This window comes from Anabrus simplex, chromosome X, assembly GCF_040414725.1.
Source record: "Anabrus simplex isolate iqAnaSimp1 chromosome X, ASM4041472v1, whole genome shotgun sequence".
NCBI classification, from domain to species: Eukaryota; Metazoa; Arthropoda; class Insecta; order Orthoptera; family Tettigoniidae; genus Anabrus; species Anabrus simplex.
In genome coordinates this window covers 216100323-216115760 of record NC_090279.1, presented here as the reverse complement: position 1 = coordinate 216115760, position 15438 = coordinate 216100323, and the positions used below count along the sequence as shown (strand labels likewise).

The window sequence follows — 15438 nt, the reverse complement described above, 5'->3', positions numbered from 1 at the left end:
CCCCACTTCAAGTACCTCAGAAGCACAATTTGAAAGACAACACTGTTAGGCAGGAAATACTCAGCAGGACACAGAAAGCACCAAACTTTTACAGTAAAGCCAGAAATCTTCTCTGGGATTGCAAAATACCACAAAAAGCGAAAACAATCATGTACCACACTTACTTCGTACCAATTCTCACGTACGAGTTAAGAGACATTTACCCTATTAAACAAAGACTTCAGTAGAATCCAAGCAACTGAAATGAGATTCATTACAACCATGAAGCAAACTACCAGAAAAGATAAGATCAGAAATGAAGTGAATAAGAAAGTAGCAGACTTCGGTGGTATGGGCACATAATAAGAATGAACAGGGAAAGACTTGCCAGAAAATATTTTGACCTTAATCTCATAGGAAGAAGACCACAAGGAAGACCAAGAAGAGACTGTAAGATCAGATGTGGAGGAGAGAGGACACAAATGGGGCGATGAACTGGAACAGAAGATGTATGAAGACGGAAGGAGATGGCAAGCGCTTGTACACCACACCCGGGAAATTGGAGTTGGGAAATGATGATGACGACGATGACCTCTCATGAATGTTTTTATTTCCTTTGTCTTCTGCTGTGGGTCTTAATGGCCTGCAAATAGCAATAAATAATTAATGTTCAATCACTTTGGTAATGTCTGCATCCATAGCGCACTGTTCTGGGTTCGATCCTTGTACTGCCAGACTCGTATGTGGTTGCAGCTCACCTCCATTGGGGCTGTGGTATTTTGGGCCTATTGATCGTGAACATAAAGTGTATTTGTGTTTCCCCAGGGCGCACTGCCAGGTGACATGCTGCTCTTTGAGAACAACACGATCGCTGTGCCACCAGAGAACAACTCTGCCATTCTCAACCTCCAGGTGACCCCCGTGTACATGCCGTCGAGCGCAGATGTCTCGGTCCCTGCTTCGCAAGAGGAGAAGTGCCGCGAGGTCTTCATGTCATGTAAGTTCATAATGATTCTGTATTGATGGCCAGAGTTTTTCAAACAGAAAATGTGTATGTTTTCCACCTCTTCAATACCGTATCCAAGCTTTACAAATCCTTTAACAACTAAAAAACAGTACTGAGTCATCTTCAGCTGTGGAAAAATTATATAAAAAGACATAAATTCATAATTCATTGAACCAATAATCTTGTTAAAACTTCTTGAGTCACTCGAAGGTCAATAAACATGTTCATGTTATTAAAAACTTCTAGATAATTATTTTCCTTTGTGATGAAGAAAAAGTATGCTGATAACGTGATGCGAACATGTAGAGAAAGATTGCTCGATCATCAGTATAAAGTTAAAAATATTACAAAAAGTACAGCTGTGTTATGCATTGTCCAAGCGGAATATTATGTTGAGTACTATAGATTATCATCAAGTGGTAATCTCGCTTAATGTCTTAGAAAAGAGAAATCAATGTGAAAAATTAGCATATGATTTAAGGAATGGATAAGAAGAAATAAGCAAAATCAAATGAGAAACATAAAATACTTCCTCCTTGTTGATCATGACTGTGTGAGTAGAACTGTTGGAAGTGTGGTTTTCTCATAAAAATAAAATGTCATGTATATATAGATTTAAGGAATACAACATTGAGGTTAAGTGTCGGTAACTCAGATAATTGAGTAGAGTGGTTTATCGTCGTTTGTTTTTGTTCTTTGAACGTTTGAATTTGCTTTGTGCGTGTGTAAGTCAGTTGTAGTCAACAGCTCATAATAAATAGATGTGTGTGGGGAAGCTGGTGTTTCTATGGTATAATTTGATTGCCTAAACCGGTGTAATGAGAAGAAATGAAGATATATCAACAAGAACACCACAGCTCTTTTGCGGAGTGAAGAGGAATTGGAGTTCAACTAGTGTGAGGAGTAATATACGTATAGATTTCCATATGGAACCTGAAATATTTGTCCCGAATCAGTAAACTCACAATTCCAATATAAATGGTCTGTGTGCCAATTTACGCTCATCAGTTGGTAACTAGCACACCTACCAAGGTGCACGATTAGTGCATATAGTGGAGGCCACTGCATACGGTACTTGGAGCCACAGACAGTGCCAAGAATGAGTCAGCAGGAAAATTTATCATTTCCAATAACGGACCATTTACCTATTGGAATTAGTGTGGGGAAGTTGACGGGAGGGAGGGTGCAGTGTTCTGCCTAGGACCTTTTTAATGGGCTCACTGCTCTACCATTTTTACAGCCAACATAATCTGGATATGTGCTATTTACGTGATATTAATACATATGTAAGTCACTGGATGCTCCAAATTAAAGTGTAAATACTGTAGAACTGTTTATTTAAATGATAAATCTTCATTATTGTCAGCAAAATTACATCAATTACATCGATTTTTAAATGTTTACCTTGACTGTCACATAGTGTCGTGCGCGACCGGTGTCTGAATTAGCGTGGAATTACATGCGAGCATTCGATTCTCCATGGCACTCCACAGCGACTGAGCTGTAAGCCCCACGAACGAGCAGTAGAACACTAGAAGTTCAAAATACTCTGTTATGTCTTGTTCGTGATAATAACACTAAATAACACTAAAATAGTTCAATTTTGCAGCCCTGAAGATGGTTTTCCGTGGTTTCCCATTTTCACACCAGGTAAATTTTGGGGTTGTAGCTTAATTAAGGCCACGGCCGCTTCCTTCCAACTCCTAGGCCTTTCCTATCTCATCGTCGCCATATGACCTATGTGTGTTGGTGCGACGTAATGCAGCTAGCAAAGAAAAAAAATGTTTATCTGTGTGATATTATTTTTAATATCCTGAGGGGAATCATCATCATCATCATCATCATCATCATCATCATCATCATCCTAAACCATCTCCAGTTTCCCAGGTGTGGTATATGAGCCTCCTCCATCTGATCCTGTCCTTGTACTATTCCTCCTCCACCAAAAAATGTCAATTATTACCTCAGGAAGATTATAAACCTGAGGGGAATAAATTGACATTTTTTAATATTTATTTTTTAAGTAGTATTCCCTACCTGGTTACTCATTCCTGCTACCCAACTGACGAAAATTTCTCGCATTTAAACATACAGTTCATTCAAGAAGGTGACGTAACATGGCGAGCAACAGTATGGAGTATTACGGCTGCTGGTGATGTTTGCAGGGTTGAGTAGAATGAGGGCTGATGACGCATGATGTTGCGGTGATGTGAACAGTCCATAATAAGGTCATTTAAATGAAGTCTAGTTGAATTTCCAGTGGAATGTTACAAATTCCCCCAGCCAGAAAAAATCAGACGAATTTGTAGATGATGAGCAGCATGAAATGAGTATGGAGAAGCAGTAGAGATAATAGCATAGTCGATGTCCACCAAGAGGCGCCTTCTCAAATGAATGAGGATCGTCGAGAACAGAACAGTAGAGAAAAGAACTGAAAAAAGAAAAACGAGTGAAAGACTGCCCAAAAAATGCAGGAAGTAAAGAAAGCGGGGGTGGAATGGAGGGACATGGGAAGAGGGGAATGGACCGGTTCAAAAACAAGGAAGGAGGGGTTCATACAAAATATTTTACAACAAATTTTTAAAAATTTGTGATTCCCTGTTTTTGTGTACGTGTATGGTGACTGGTTTATTTTTTATAATGTTTAATATTCTATTGTAAGTGCCTCCATGGCTCAGCGGCAGCGCGTCAGCCTCTCACCGCTTGATACCGTAGTTCAAATCGCGGTCACTCCATGTGAGATTTGTGCTGGACAAAGCAGAGGCGGGACAGGTTTTTCTCCGGGTACTCCTGTTTTCCCTGTCATCTGTCATTCCATCAACACTCTCCACTATCATTTCATTTCATCTGTCAGTCATTAATATACCGTAGAACCTCGATAATTTGAAATCGGTTAATTCAAAATCTCGCCTGATTCGAAGCAGCTCTCGTTCCCGGAAACATGAGGTACGGTTTTGCATGTTATTTAAATTGTTTAATTCGAAATATGGATAATTCATAATTTGAAGAACAATGTCGGTCCCGTTACTGAAATTCAGACTTTTAATTCAAAACTCCCTTTACATTTTGAAAAAAAAAATAGTATTTTACAGAGTAATTTAAATTCAAAATTTCTCCGCATCATGAAAGAACACATCTTCCGGAACGTCGAGGTGTAACTTTGCACACTTTCACCTACTTCGGCGTGTCTTCAGTGTGCTTCATATCTGCACTGTTCGAGCACAATCGTAATTATTCTTTATTTGGCATTTTGAGGAGACCACAATATCACGCAGCAGACAGTGTGCGGAGAGGTAGAATCCGCGAACACTGGTGATGCCGACTGTTGGCGAAAAAGCGTGACTTATAGCCTACAATCAATTCGTATGCACCAAACAATATTATCAATGCCATTGAAACTGCAATTTTTTTTTTAAAATGCTGAGGCCAAATGGACTTAGAGTTTTAAAGGAGAGAATTACCAGCTGGGAAATGTACTGTGTTGCTATGCAGTGCACACGGAAGCGAGAGACTTCCTTCCCCTGTCATAGGAAAGTTCGAAAAGCCACGATGTTTTAAGGGCGTCGGACACTTTCCATGCCAGTACAAGCCATCTAAAAATGCAGACAGTACAGTAATCCAAAAGATAAAGCATTTGCACAGGGGAGCCAGCATGATTTTTCCTAGTCTTTGAATCGTGTTTTCCTTCCTTTCGTCGCGTGAGGTTATGTTTGCCATTGTTTTATACAAGTGCATTATTTGAATAATGTAAATGCACCTTGTTGGATAAATTTCTGAAATAGTGTTTTTCATGACATTTGAACATTTTAAACTGAGAATCAAGGTGATTGCATTCATTAATGAGTCTTAGAAGTGCCATGGCGGGAAATCATACAAGTATAGTCACTGTACTGTTTTAACGTGGACGGAAGCGAGAGACCATCTCCCCTCATCATAGGGAAGTTCGATAAGCTGCGATGTTTTAAGGGCTTTGGGTACTTTCCGTGCAAGCGCAAGGCATCTAAAATGCATACAGTACAGTAATCCAATGAATAAAGCACTTGCACAGGGGAGCCAGTATAGATTTCTCCTCATCTTTGAATCATGTTTTCTTTCTTTTGATTTCATTGTGTGAGGTTATGTTTGCCGATGAGTTATCCAAGTGCATTATTGGATTACTGTAAATGCACCTTGTTGGATACATTTTGGAAATAGGTTCTTTTCTTGGCATTTGCAAGCTTTAAACTGTGAATCAAGGTTAACTGCATGCAGTAACGGGTCTTAGAATATATTGTGACGCCACAAGGGTTGGCATTTCCGAAGTACGTGTTGGTGGTTAATTCGAAGTCCGATTTTTGTGCCCCAAGGACTTCGAATTAACAAGGTTGTACTCTATATCATTTTGGGAGTGGTGACCCCATCGTACTGAAGCCTGTATATGGTCCATTCATTACATCCTTGACCCGGTCAGAGACTGGAAAACAGGTTGTAGGTTTTCATTTTAATTCTATTGTAACACGGATAATACTGTCACATTCTCCTTTTTCCCCTTATCCAACCGCTGCTGGCTCTCTTCTCCACCTTCCACCATTCCGCTTCCATCATTTTCGTCCCAGTCCAGGGTTTCTTCTTCTTCTTGCACTCCTCTTTGTTCTACGTCTCCCTCTCCCTCTCTTTCCCTCAAACTTCTTCTCCATCATCTGTTTTGGTATTCTTTTCTCCTCCATCCTCTTTACATGTCCAAACCGTCTTAGCTTACTCCTACCAGTTTTCTTATTTAGGTTTTCTATTCTGACCTCTCTCACATCTTTGTCAATCTGTCCTTCCTCTCATACGTGTTAGGTATTTCATTTTGGTGGCTTGAATTCTACTCTCCTCCCTATTTGTGACTATCCAGTCATTATGGGTGTATAATACATTTTGTACATTATCTCTTTACTCTTCCAGACAAGGTTTCATACTCTCTGTAACATACCTGTAAAAAATATGCACTCATCATCATTTCTTAATTCCACTTTCCCAGGTGTGTTGTAAAAGTGCTCACCATTTCATCCTGTCTGCCTACATCTCATCCACATCATCTTCTTATTTGAGACTTCTCTTCCACATCTGATTTCACTGTCTGTCTCCACCGTTTCCTTGGTCTTGGTCGAAGTATTGTCAGGGAGATCTCTTGCTCGTCATTCTCACAATGTGCCCATACGCTTCTTTATTACACTGGTAATAGGGGCCTCAATGCCAGCTACCTTCCTGATTTTGTCCTTTCAAGTTGTTTGATTCAAAGTTCTAAGGAATCTCACACTGTCTTGGTTTAATAGTGTGGGGGAAGCCAGCCGACCTGCCTTAGTCAGCCACACGAGAGCAATCTCGGTTTATACCGAAAACTCCACGTTTATTTATTCTCCGAACTTGGTGGGTAACTGGTTATCCTGCTGACCTCTGGTCTAACGGGTCCGTGTTTCGACTGCTGGTCAGACATTGCCGTGGCTCCGGGAGTGGGTGTTTGTAGCGTCTTCAGCAATAGCATCATAGGCAGCGCTTCATCACAGGTCACCCATGAGCATCATTTCAACAGACCTGCACCGGACCTCTTGAGATGCCATACACCATAACTATATTTATTTTTATGTGTTTCTAAATTTAGAATATTTTTTACCATGTTCTACTAAACCGCTCGTAAAGAGAGGAGCACAAAATAGTATTAATATTGATCATTGAATCTTAATGGGGGAAGCGCAAGCACAGACAGAAGGTAGATTGATCATGTGATGTTCTCTTTCAGCGAAGGAGGACCTGTTGTTGTCGCACAAGACCGCGGACGGGGAGAAAACGGCGGAGGACCCGCTGGCATTGACTACGGCAGAACAGTTGAAGACGGAAGAAAATGCGCAGAAGGAGCTGGAGGAGAAGGGACGTGACCCCAAGAAGAGGCGAGTGGCCCGAATCTACAAGTGTACCGAGTGCTCCAAGGTCTTCATGAAGAACAGCAACTACAAGCAGCATCTGGGTGAGTTCTTCAGTAAGTTGTAACCAGTACTAACTCCTGGTATGTTGACAACTTGTTTGCTTTACCTGTGTGTGGATGGGGGTGGCAGAATAACACCCACGGTATCCCCTGCCTGTCGTAAGAGGCGACTAAAAGGGGCCCCAAGGGCTCTGAACTCTGCAGCGTGGGTTGGTGACCACGGGGCCCTCAGCTGAGTCCTGACATTGCTTCTACTTACTTCTGCCAGGCTCCTCACTTTCATCTATCCTGTCTGACCTCTCGTGGTCAACTCTTGTTCTTTTCCGACGCCGACGCTATTAGGTTACAATAATAAAGTTTTATTATGAATCCACCTGTTCAATACATTATAATGTTGTTACATTAAAATAACTTCATTAGTTAAAAAGTTACATATGGGACATGTTTCGCTCTCTTATAGAGCATCATCAGCCAAATCCGAATCTCAAACAATTGTTATTTACGTAACAAAGACTTAAGAACCATTAGAACACTTTTGACAAACTTAAAACTTATTCTATTCAAAAATCATAAAATATAAAATCCTTGTATACATGGCTCAATTACATGTGCTATTAGGTTTGCGAGGGCTAGGGAGTCTTTCATTTTCACGCCCTTCGTGGCCCTTGTCTTTCTTTGTCAGATATCTTCATTTTTCCAAGTGTCGGATCCCTTCCAATTTTCCCTCTGATTAGTGTTATATAGAGGATGGTTGCTTAGTTGTACTTCCTCTTAAAACAATAATCACCACCACCACTCAGAATCCTACTTTGGCTGCCTGTCTTCTGAGACACTTGACTTGAATTGTGATATTTCCAGAGATTCACGATCAGGCCAGACAGTTTACTGTCAACCTTTCCTTCTTGAGTCCCCAGGAAATGCCACTCTATTTCCTTGCACCATTCTCTCGGCAGTGCAGTTGAAGACGACTGGGAAAATTCCATCACCTTGTCTGACTCCAGACTTGATCTCGAAGGTTTCCGATATTTCACCCCTGAATTTAACCTTGGATTGCATGTCAGTCAGAGTTTGTAGAATGAATCTTCAGGTTTTGTTGTGTAGTCCCAGTTCCTCGAGAGTTGTGTCAAGGGTTTGTCCTTTCACAGAGTCGTAGTAGGCCTACCTAAAATCAACAGAGGGGACTACCACCTTGCGGCTTTTGGAGTAGGCTAGGACAGTTTTGAGGTTAAGGATTTGCTTAGGAGACCTCCCTCGTACTTCCCCAGTAGAGTGGGTATACAGTTTCAAAACTGAATGCTTTATTTCTCTTCTAGTTTGCATTCTACTTAACACTGCTCCATGCCAGAATTTGTGTTAAAATGAATTATCAGACTTTCTCAAGATTTTTGCAAGTGAAACAGAATATTTTTATACCAAGACACACTTCTTTGTACTTCATGTGGTTCTCTGTGCTTCTTAGTAAGGACCTTATACATTATTGGGACAAGAGAGATCCCTCAGTAGTTGTTCATGTCTGAAAGATCTCCTTGTGAAAGGGGTGGATCGGAGCTGAGGTCCGGTCAGATGGCAGCTTCTGTTCCGAATGACCTGAGTGAGATTGTTCACTGCCTTGCTACCAGCACACTTCTCCAGTTGTTCTTGATTAGACCAGCTTATTCAGCCTAGGTTTGGTGTCATATGTTGGTAGTCAGTCTTCACTGGGTGGTTTTTAACCCATTTGCCTTATATGCCACTCATTTTACTAAGAAACTGGTGTCAAATCTCGTGCTCTGTGAGCTTAAAGGTCTGCCACATATCAAAACAAAACTCATCCTATAAAATGGAAATAGTCTTGAAAACAATTTGTGCTTAATTGATCGCACTTCGTAAAACATCACGTAGTATCGTAGTAAAAGTAAGAATGAGTTCCTGACTGTTGTTCAATGAGGCAATCCTAATGAGGTGTAAACAAACACAAAGTCCTTTAAGATATTATCAAGAAGAGCATTTCCCAGTTCAATGCAGACCACGAACCACAATTTACTGCCCGTAGACAACCATTTAGCTTGTCAATCCTGAAGACAGAAATGTCATTACCATGTTTGTAGGTTGAAATTTGGTTGTCCAAATGGAACTTATTTCTATTTTTACTATGATACTACGTAATGTTTTATGAAGTGCAATAAATTAAGCACAAACAGTATTCTATTTCCATTTTATATTTTGTTATTCTACTTTGAATTCACTTTATATTATAATTGATCAAACCGGTTTGCATATGTTTTTATTAGTTTGTTGCATAAGACCCGCAAGACTTATCGAAAAATAAGAATGGATAAATAGATAGTATACTTTTTAACACAGTTCATTGTTATTAATATGATTTTAAATGTAGTGATGTTGATAAACTTATATGATTGCCAATTTTTCTAAAAACCTCTGTTCAGCTGATGACGCAGTATAGCATCAAAACTAGTACTGAATCATACATAATATGTTGTAATTACATCTACGCAACAAAATTGTAAGGTATTGAATAAGGTGGACCCAAAAACTTTTAATGAAACATTGTAAACTCCGAATGAACTACGCCCTTGGAATCAAAAAAGCAAATCAACATTGTTTTGATGTTTGATTTGACTTGACAACATTTTTTTTGGATGGGGTGACAATGACGTCCTCCATTGGCTTGATTGTAATTTTGTTTTTAGGCCGTAACCATAGCACTGTGACTCATCACCAGTAATGACCTTTGACAGAAAATCTGGATCAGTTTCAGGCTGTTGTTTCAAAACGTAACACGAGGTTTGTCATCAATCGAAAAGTCGCCATTTTAAAACCCAGTAAACCACTTGTACACTTGAGTTTTTCCCATAGAATTATCTTTGTAAGCTGTTTTTAGCGTTAAAACTGTTTCAGCTTCATTTTTACAGAGTAGAAAACAAAACAGCGCTAGCAGAAACAGTCACTGCAGATGAACAGAACAAGCCAGATCGACAACACAGGTGGCACTGAACTGGCAATGAGTTGCGCTATACACGCCTAGCAGCAGAAATTCATACTACACAAGCTTCGTCCACGGCAGTGTTATTCCGGTTATTTTTGGGTACCCATTTGTAATTTGGTCACTGGTATACTGTTCGTGATCAGTTTCTGGAAATTTTGTACCGCATAAATTAGGCCTACATCGACTTTTAAAGGTTATGTTGAAATAGAGAATATGGTTTCGAATGTAAGTACCGGTGTCAATTCTCAAGTTCTCGAATGCATTATATTCAGTACTGCCCATCACTAATCACAATCAAATTGGAAAGAGAAAAAAATATCATCAAAACTTCAGAAATGACGGTTATTCATGACCTTGAGCTCGGCGGAAAGCACGTTCGCTGTACGTCAGTACGAGTTGGAAGTGATACAAACCATCTAAATGTAACGTGTGCAGATAAAACGACTGATGACATTTTAACACAAAAACATAAAATTCCCAGTCTTATATTAAGACCAAAACAGTAAAAGGCAATTCCAAATCCTCCCTTGGCTTTATGTATGTAAGATGCATTATTTGTTCTGGTCTCGATGACATAATTTAATAGGATGATATTAAAATACTAGGTTTGTGTTAAAAAGGAGCAGTTTCATTTCCTGCCTGAAAGCCCAGTTCCTACACAGTGCCCTGAGGAAAGTGCCAAGAACCTGATCGGCGATACAATCAGAAAAAAGTAAAAGAAATAAACATCTAACCCTGGACATACTGTAGACGTTTTAAAAGTACAAAGATTTGACAGAACTTGTTCAGTCTTCAAGTAGAGTTGTCGAAATGTGCTCTGTCTCCTTTCAGTTGTTGTGGCCACACTGTGCTTTAAGATTTCCAAGGATTCTCTAAACAATACCACCCGAATGCGATGCTAAGATGGTCCCTTCCGCTGATCGCTTTTGTACTTGCTCTAATTATCGCAGTGATGGGACTTTAACGCCAAGGTCCATGAGTATGCGTTAGCCGTCGTTTCGTGTGATACACTTTCTTGAAAAACGCTTGATCGAGGATTTAGCGTTGATGGGACTGACATTTCTGGACGGTTGATCTGGGAAATCATTTCTTCAAGGATCGCATAATGCAGGATTTTTACAACGTGATTTAATTAGGATGCTCACGGGACCATGTAATTTGAACTAATATTCTGGGAAAACGTAGTTTCCGGGAATGAATAATTGAGGTTCTAGAGTATTTCTCTTTAATCTAAAAATACTGAAATTTCTGACAGAGGATGAAATTGATTCTTGTTCTGAAGCATTTTTGGCATTTCATGGTTTTCAGTATGAATTGTCTGTTTTTCTCAGCTACTCATATCCATTTACCTTTGTCCTTTCTCACATGTTTTTGTTGTGACTGCACTAAATCACCTGTATGTAATCTCACAATAACTTATGGACAGCGAACCATCATCATTACAAAACAATGAATTAGATTGTACAGGATCCACCTTTTCAATACAAGATGTGTTGTTGGTTAAAATTACAACCTAATTTATTTATGTTACCGGCTTCAACATCCCTGGATGTCATCATCAGCCAAGTAGGGTAATTATACAAAGATACATAGTAAAGTTTAAACACACAAAATTACAGTTCCTGAGGGAGCAGTAGTTTCGTTTTTTTCTGTATAGCCCTGTAAGAAAATAATTGGAAGACTTCAGAAACGTTTGGTGAGGGAGCTTTAGTTTCAACCTATGGCATGTAATGTCGAGAGCATGCTGGTGCAGTGGGTCTTGTGAACCAGCTGTGAACCGGGTCGTTGTGTACAGGATAAGTAAAGGTCTCTGCATGTGCGGTATTTTCAAGTCGACCTACTAAATTGACAGAGGAACGGTAGTTAGAATAGTGCCGCTAGATGTACGGCTATCGCTCCATTCCTCAGCATGATTCCAATTGGCATTAAGAGAATGACTTGTACACAAAAGCAAATTCTTTTTCATCACATTTTTATCATCATCATCATTACCATAATTTCAATGGATTCTTCCAAGATGCAGGCGACTTGGAATGCCTGTGTTGCTATAGAGACTAAGTCTCGGTTCGTTCCAAGGTCCTGGACTCCCCATAAAAGCACATTAGAAAGATTAAAACATGCATTTTGATTAGAAAAGTGATATTCCTATGACGATTAATAAAGAAGAGTAAATGTATCGCACTATAATTCAAGAAGAGCTCATACGAGTCAAATCGTTGCGACTGGAAAGTCACGTCCTAGTAGAAATGAAATTACTCCATAGTGTGTGTATATATTTACAATTGGCTTTACGTCACAGCGACACAGATAGATCTTGTGGTGACAATGCGATAGGCAAGGGCTAGGAGTGAGGAGGCGGCCGTGGCCTTAATTAAGGTACAGCCCCAGGTTGTGGTGATAATTGTTTTAAGAGGAAGTACAACTGGGCAACCATCCTCTATATAACACTAATCAGAAAGAAAAAATGAAAAATGAAGGTATTGGCCAAAGGAAGATAAGGCCACGAAGGGCGTGAAAATGAAAGACTTCCTAGGCCTCAAGTCCTCAAATACGTTCGGGATCGGAAAATATAAAAGTGAGGAGCCTGGCACAAGTAAGTGGAAGCAATGTTAGGACACAGCTTAGGGCCCCGTGGTTGCCAATCCACGCTCCAAAGTTATGAGACCCTGGGGCCCCTTTTAGTCACCTCTTACGGCAGGCAGGGGATACCGTGAGTGTTATTCCAAAGCTCCCACAGCATTTGCCTGGTATGTAAATGGGAAACCACGCAAAACCATCTTCAGGGCTGCCGACAGTGGAATTCGAACTCCCGAATGCGAACTCACAGCTGTGCGCGCCTAACCGCATTGTTCCCACAGCGAATTACTTTTTCTTCTTAGTCGTTATAGGAAATTGCATATATGGCATAGCCGCCGTCCAGCCACTGAACCTCTTTTTGTTGTACTGTTAGTTTGCTTTCCTGAAGGGAATAAATGATCGACTTTGCCAGTTGAACTGTAGGTTTGTATAACATGCAAGAGACATTCCGGGGCAGTTGCAAACCCAAATTCATTCATTTCGGAATAAATTTGCTCCGTTGGTGATTGAATTACTCAGACTGGAAAAAATCTGTGTATTTGCCGCCATGTAGTGCCGTAAGAAAATAAATATAATTCTTCGGGAGGGCCATAGTTTCATGTTTCACCACATAGCACTGGAGGAAAATATTAATTGGAGCCCTTCATAAAACTTTGGTGAATTTGCCGCCGTGTAGCACCGTAGGAAAATAAGAGGAATCAGGCTGACAGATTAAATAGTATTTTCGTTCTTCGTTAGTCCGCTCTCATATTTGAACGAGGGATTAGCTAGAGGAGTACCATGTAAATGTGTGTTATAATATAGGATGTGCATATAATGCGTCTAATTAAAGTGATTTTACATTAGGCGATAGATTATCTGTTTCTCCACCCTCGTGTTTAAAGGAATCTTGCGGTGGTTAGCCAGCACTGTAACATGTAAACAGATGGGTGTTGCTATTTTATAAGTGTGTACATTTATGTGGATAATTTCAGGTGTAATTTTACACTGTTCAAGTGTAGTGACTGTGGTTTATTACACAGGCATAGACAAACTTTAAATAGACACATTAATAGTACACATGAGGAAATTAACTCAAGTGGCCCTAATGTTACTAGTGCCGGTAATTTTACATGCAGTGTATATTCACATACATATTCTAAAAAGTGAGATATATTGTTAAATTTCCACAATATTCATGACATTGTTGTGATAAGTGAAAGAAAGTCATTTAATTCTTTTGAAGAGTTTAAGGAATGGAAAAGAAATTATAAAGCACAAAAGCTTATGAAATAAGTTTTAATGTTTGGTTCTGAGGACATTGCAAAAGGTGGGACAGTATATTACAATTGTCACCTTTCAGGACACTTTAAATCAAAGGGGTCGGGTGCCCGTTATTTAAAGAGCCAAGGCACCAAAAAGACTGATGGTTTGTGCCGTTCGACAATAAAAGTTTCTTTAGTTGAAGAGGGAAGGTGTGAGGCTATGTTTTCACCTAGTCATGTGGGACATCAAAATAATTTAGAGCATTTATTTTTAACTCAAGATGAAAAGAGTTCTTTGGCAGCTAATATAGCGTTAAAAATTCCTTTTGATGTCATATTAGATGATATTCGAAGCTGTCCGAAAACCCCAGAAGAACTGCAAAGAATTCATCTCCTCACAAGAAAAGACTTGCATAACATTGGGAAGTCTTATAATTTGAGCTCAGAAGCTGTGAAGCATTCTAATGATGCAGTGAGTGTTGATGCCTGGGTGAATGAGGTGAGAGCAGGAGGGGGGAAGGTTTCTGAAGAGTATCTTTTCTTGGCTAAAAATGACTTTGTGTTAGCATTAATGAATGATGCACAAGCTTCAACGCTGGATAAGTATGGAGGGGATGCTGTATGCATTGATGGTACCTATGGACTCAGTGTATATGATTCTGAATTGATAACTCTTATAATTATTGATAATATGCATCAGGGTTTCCCATGTTCATTTTTATTAACAAAGGGAACTGATGAAGAAGTCTTAAAAATTCTATTTGCAAAAATCAAAGACCAGCTTGGCAATTTGTCTCCAAAGATTTTTATGTCTGATATGGCAGATTCATTTTTTAATACTTGGATTGAAGTTATGGGGGAACCAAATCAAAGGCTATATTGCTCCTGGCACATTGATCGGGCGTGCCATAAGAACCTCCGCAAAATCAAATCTAGAGACAAACTAGCAGATGTGTACAAAATTATAAGATCGCTTATGCAAGAGTGAGATGTGAATATATTCAGTACAGTAAAACCTCGTTAACTCAAAGTCATTGGAACACAAAAATCTGACTTTGAATTCCTTGTGGCATCACAATATATTCTAAGACCCATTGCTGCATGCAGTTAACCTTGATTCACAATTTAAAGCTCTCAAATGCCATGAAAAAAAAAAAAAAAAAAAAAAAAAAAAAAAAAACACCTATTTCCAAAATGTATCCAACAAGGTGCATTTACAGTAATCAAATAATGCACTTGGATAACTCACCGGCAAATATAACCTCACACAATGAAATCAAAAGAAAGAAAACATGATTCAAAGATGAGGAGAAATCTCTACTGGCTCCCCTGTGCAAGTGCTTTATTCATAGGATTACGGTACTGTATGCATTTTAGATGGCTTGTGCTTGCACGGAAAGTACCCGATGCCATTAAAACATCACGGCTTATGGAACTTCCCTATGAGGAGGGGAGATGGTCTCTCGCTTCCGTCCACGTTAAAACAGTACAGTGACTATACTTGTATGATTTCCCGCCATGGCACTTCTAAGACTCATTAATGCATGCATTCACCTTGATTCTCAGTTTAAACTTTTCAAATGTCATGAAAAACACTATTTCAGAAATTTATCCAACAAGGTGCATTTACATTATTCAAATAATGCACTTGTATAAAACAATGGCAAACATAATCTCAGGCAACGAAAGGAAGAAAAACACG

At 39.5% G+C, this 15438-nt stretch overlaps 1 protein-coding gene across 1 annotated transcript in view; it reads left to right on the top strand.

Moving 5' to 3' along the window:
* LOC136886795 (zinc finger protein 271) overlaps positions 1-15438 on the top strand; it is a 94260-nt gene that overhangs the window by 56915 nt on the left and 21907 nt on the right. The window contains exons 9-10 of the mRNA XM_068230967.1: positions 805-976; positions 6747-6971. Of these exons, the coding sequence (XP_068087068.1) occupies positions 805-976; positions 6747-6971 (397 nt within the window). The remainder of the gene's footprint in view (positions 1-804; positions 977-6746; positions 6972-15438) is intronic.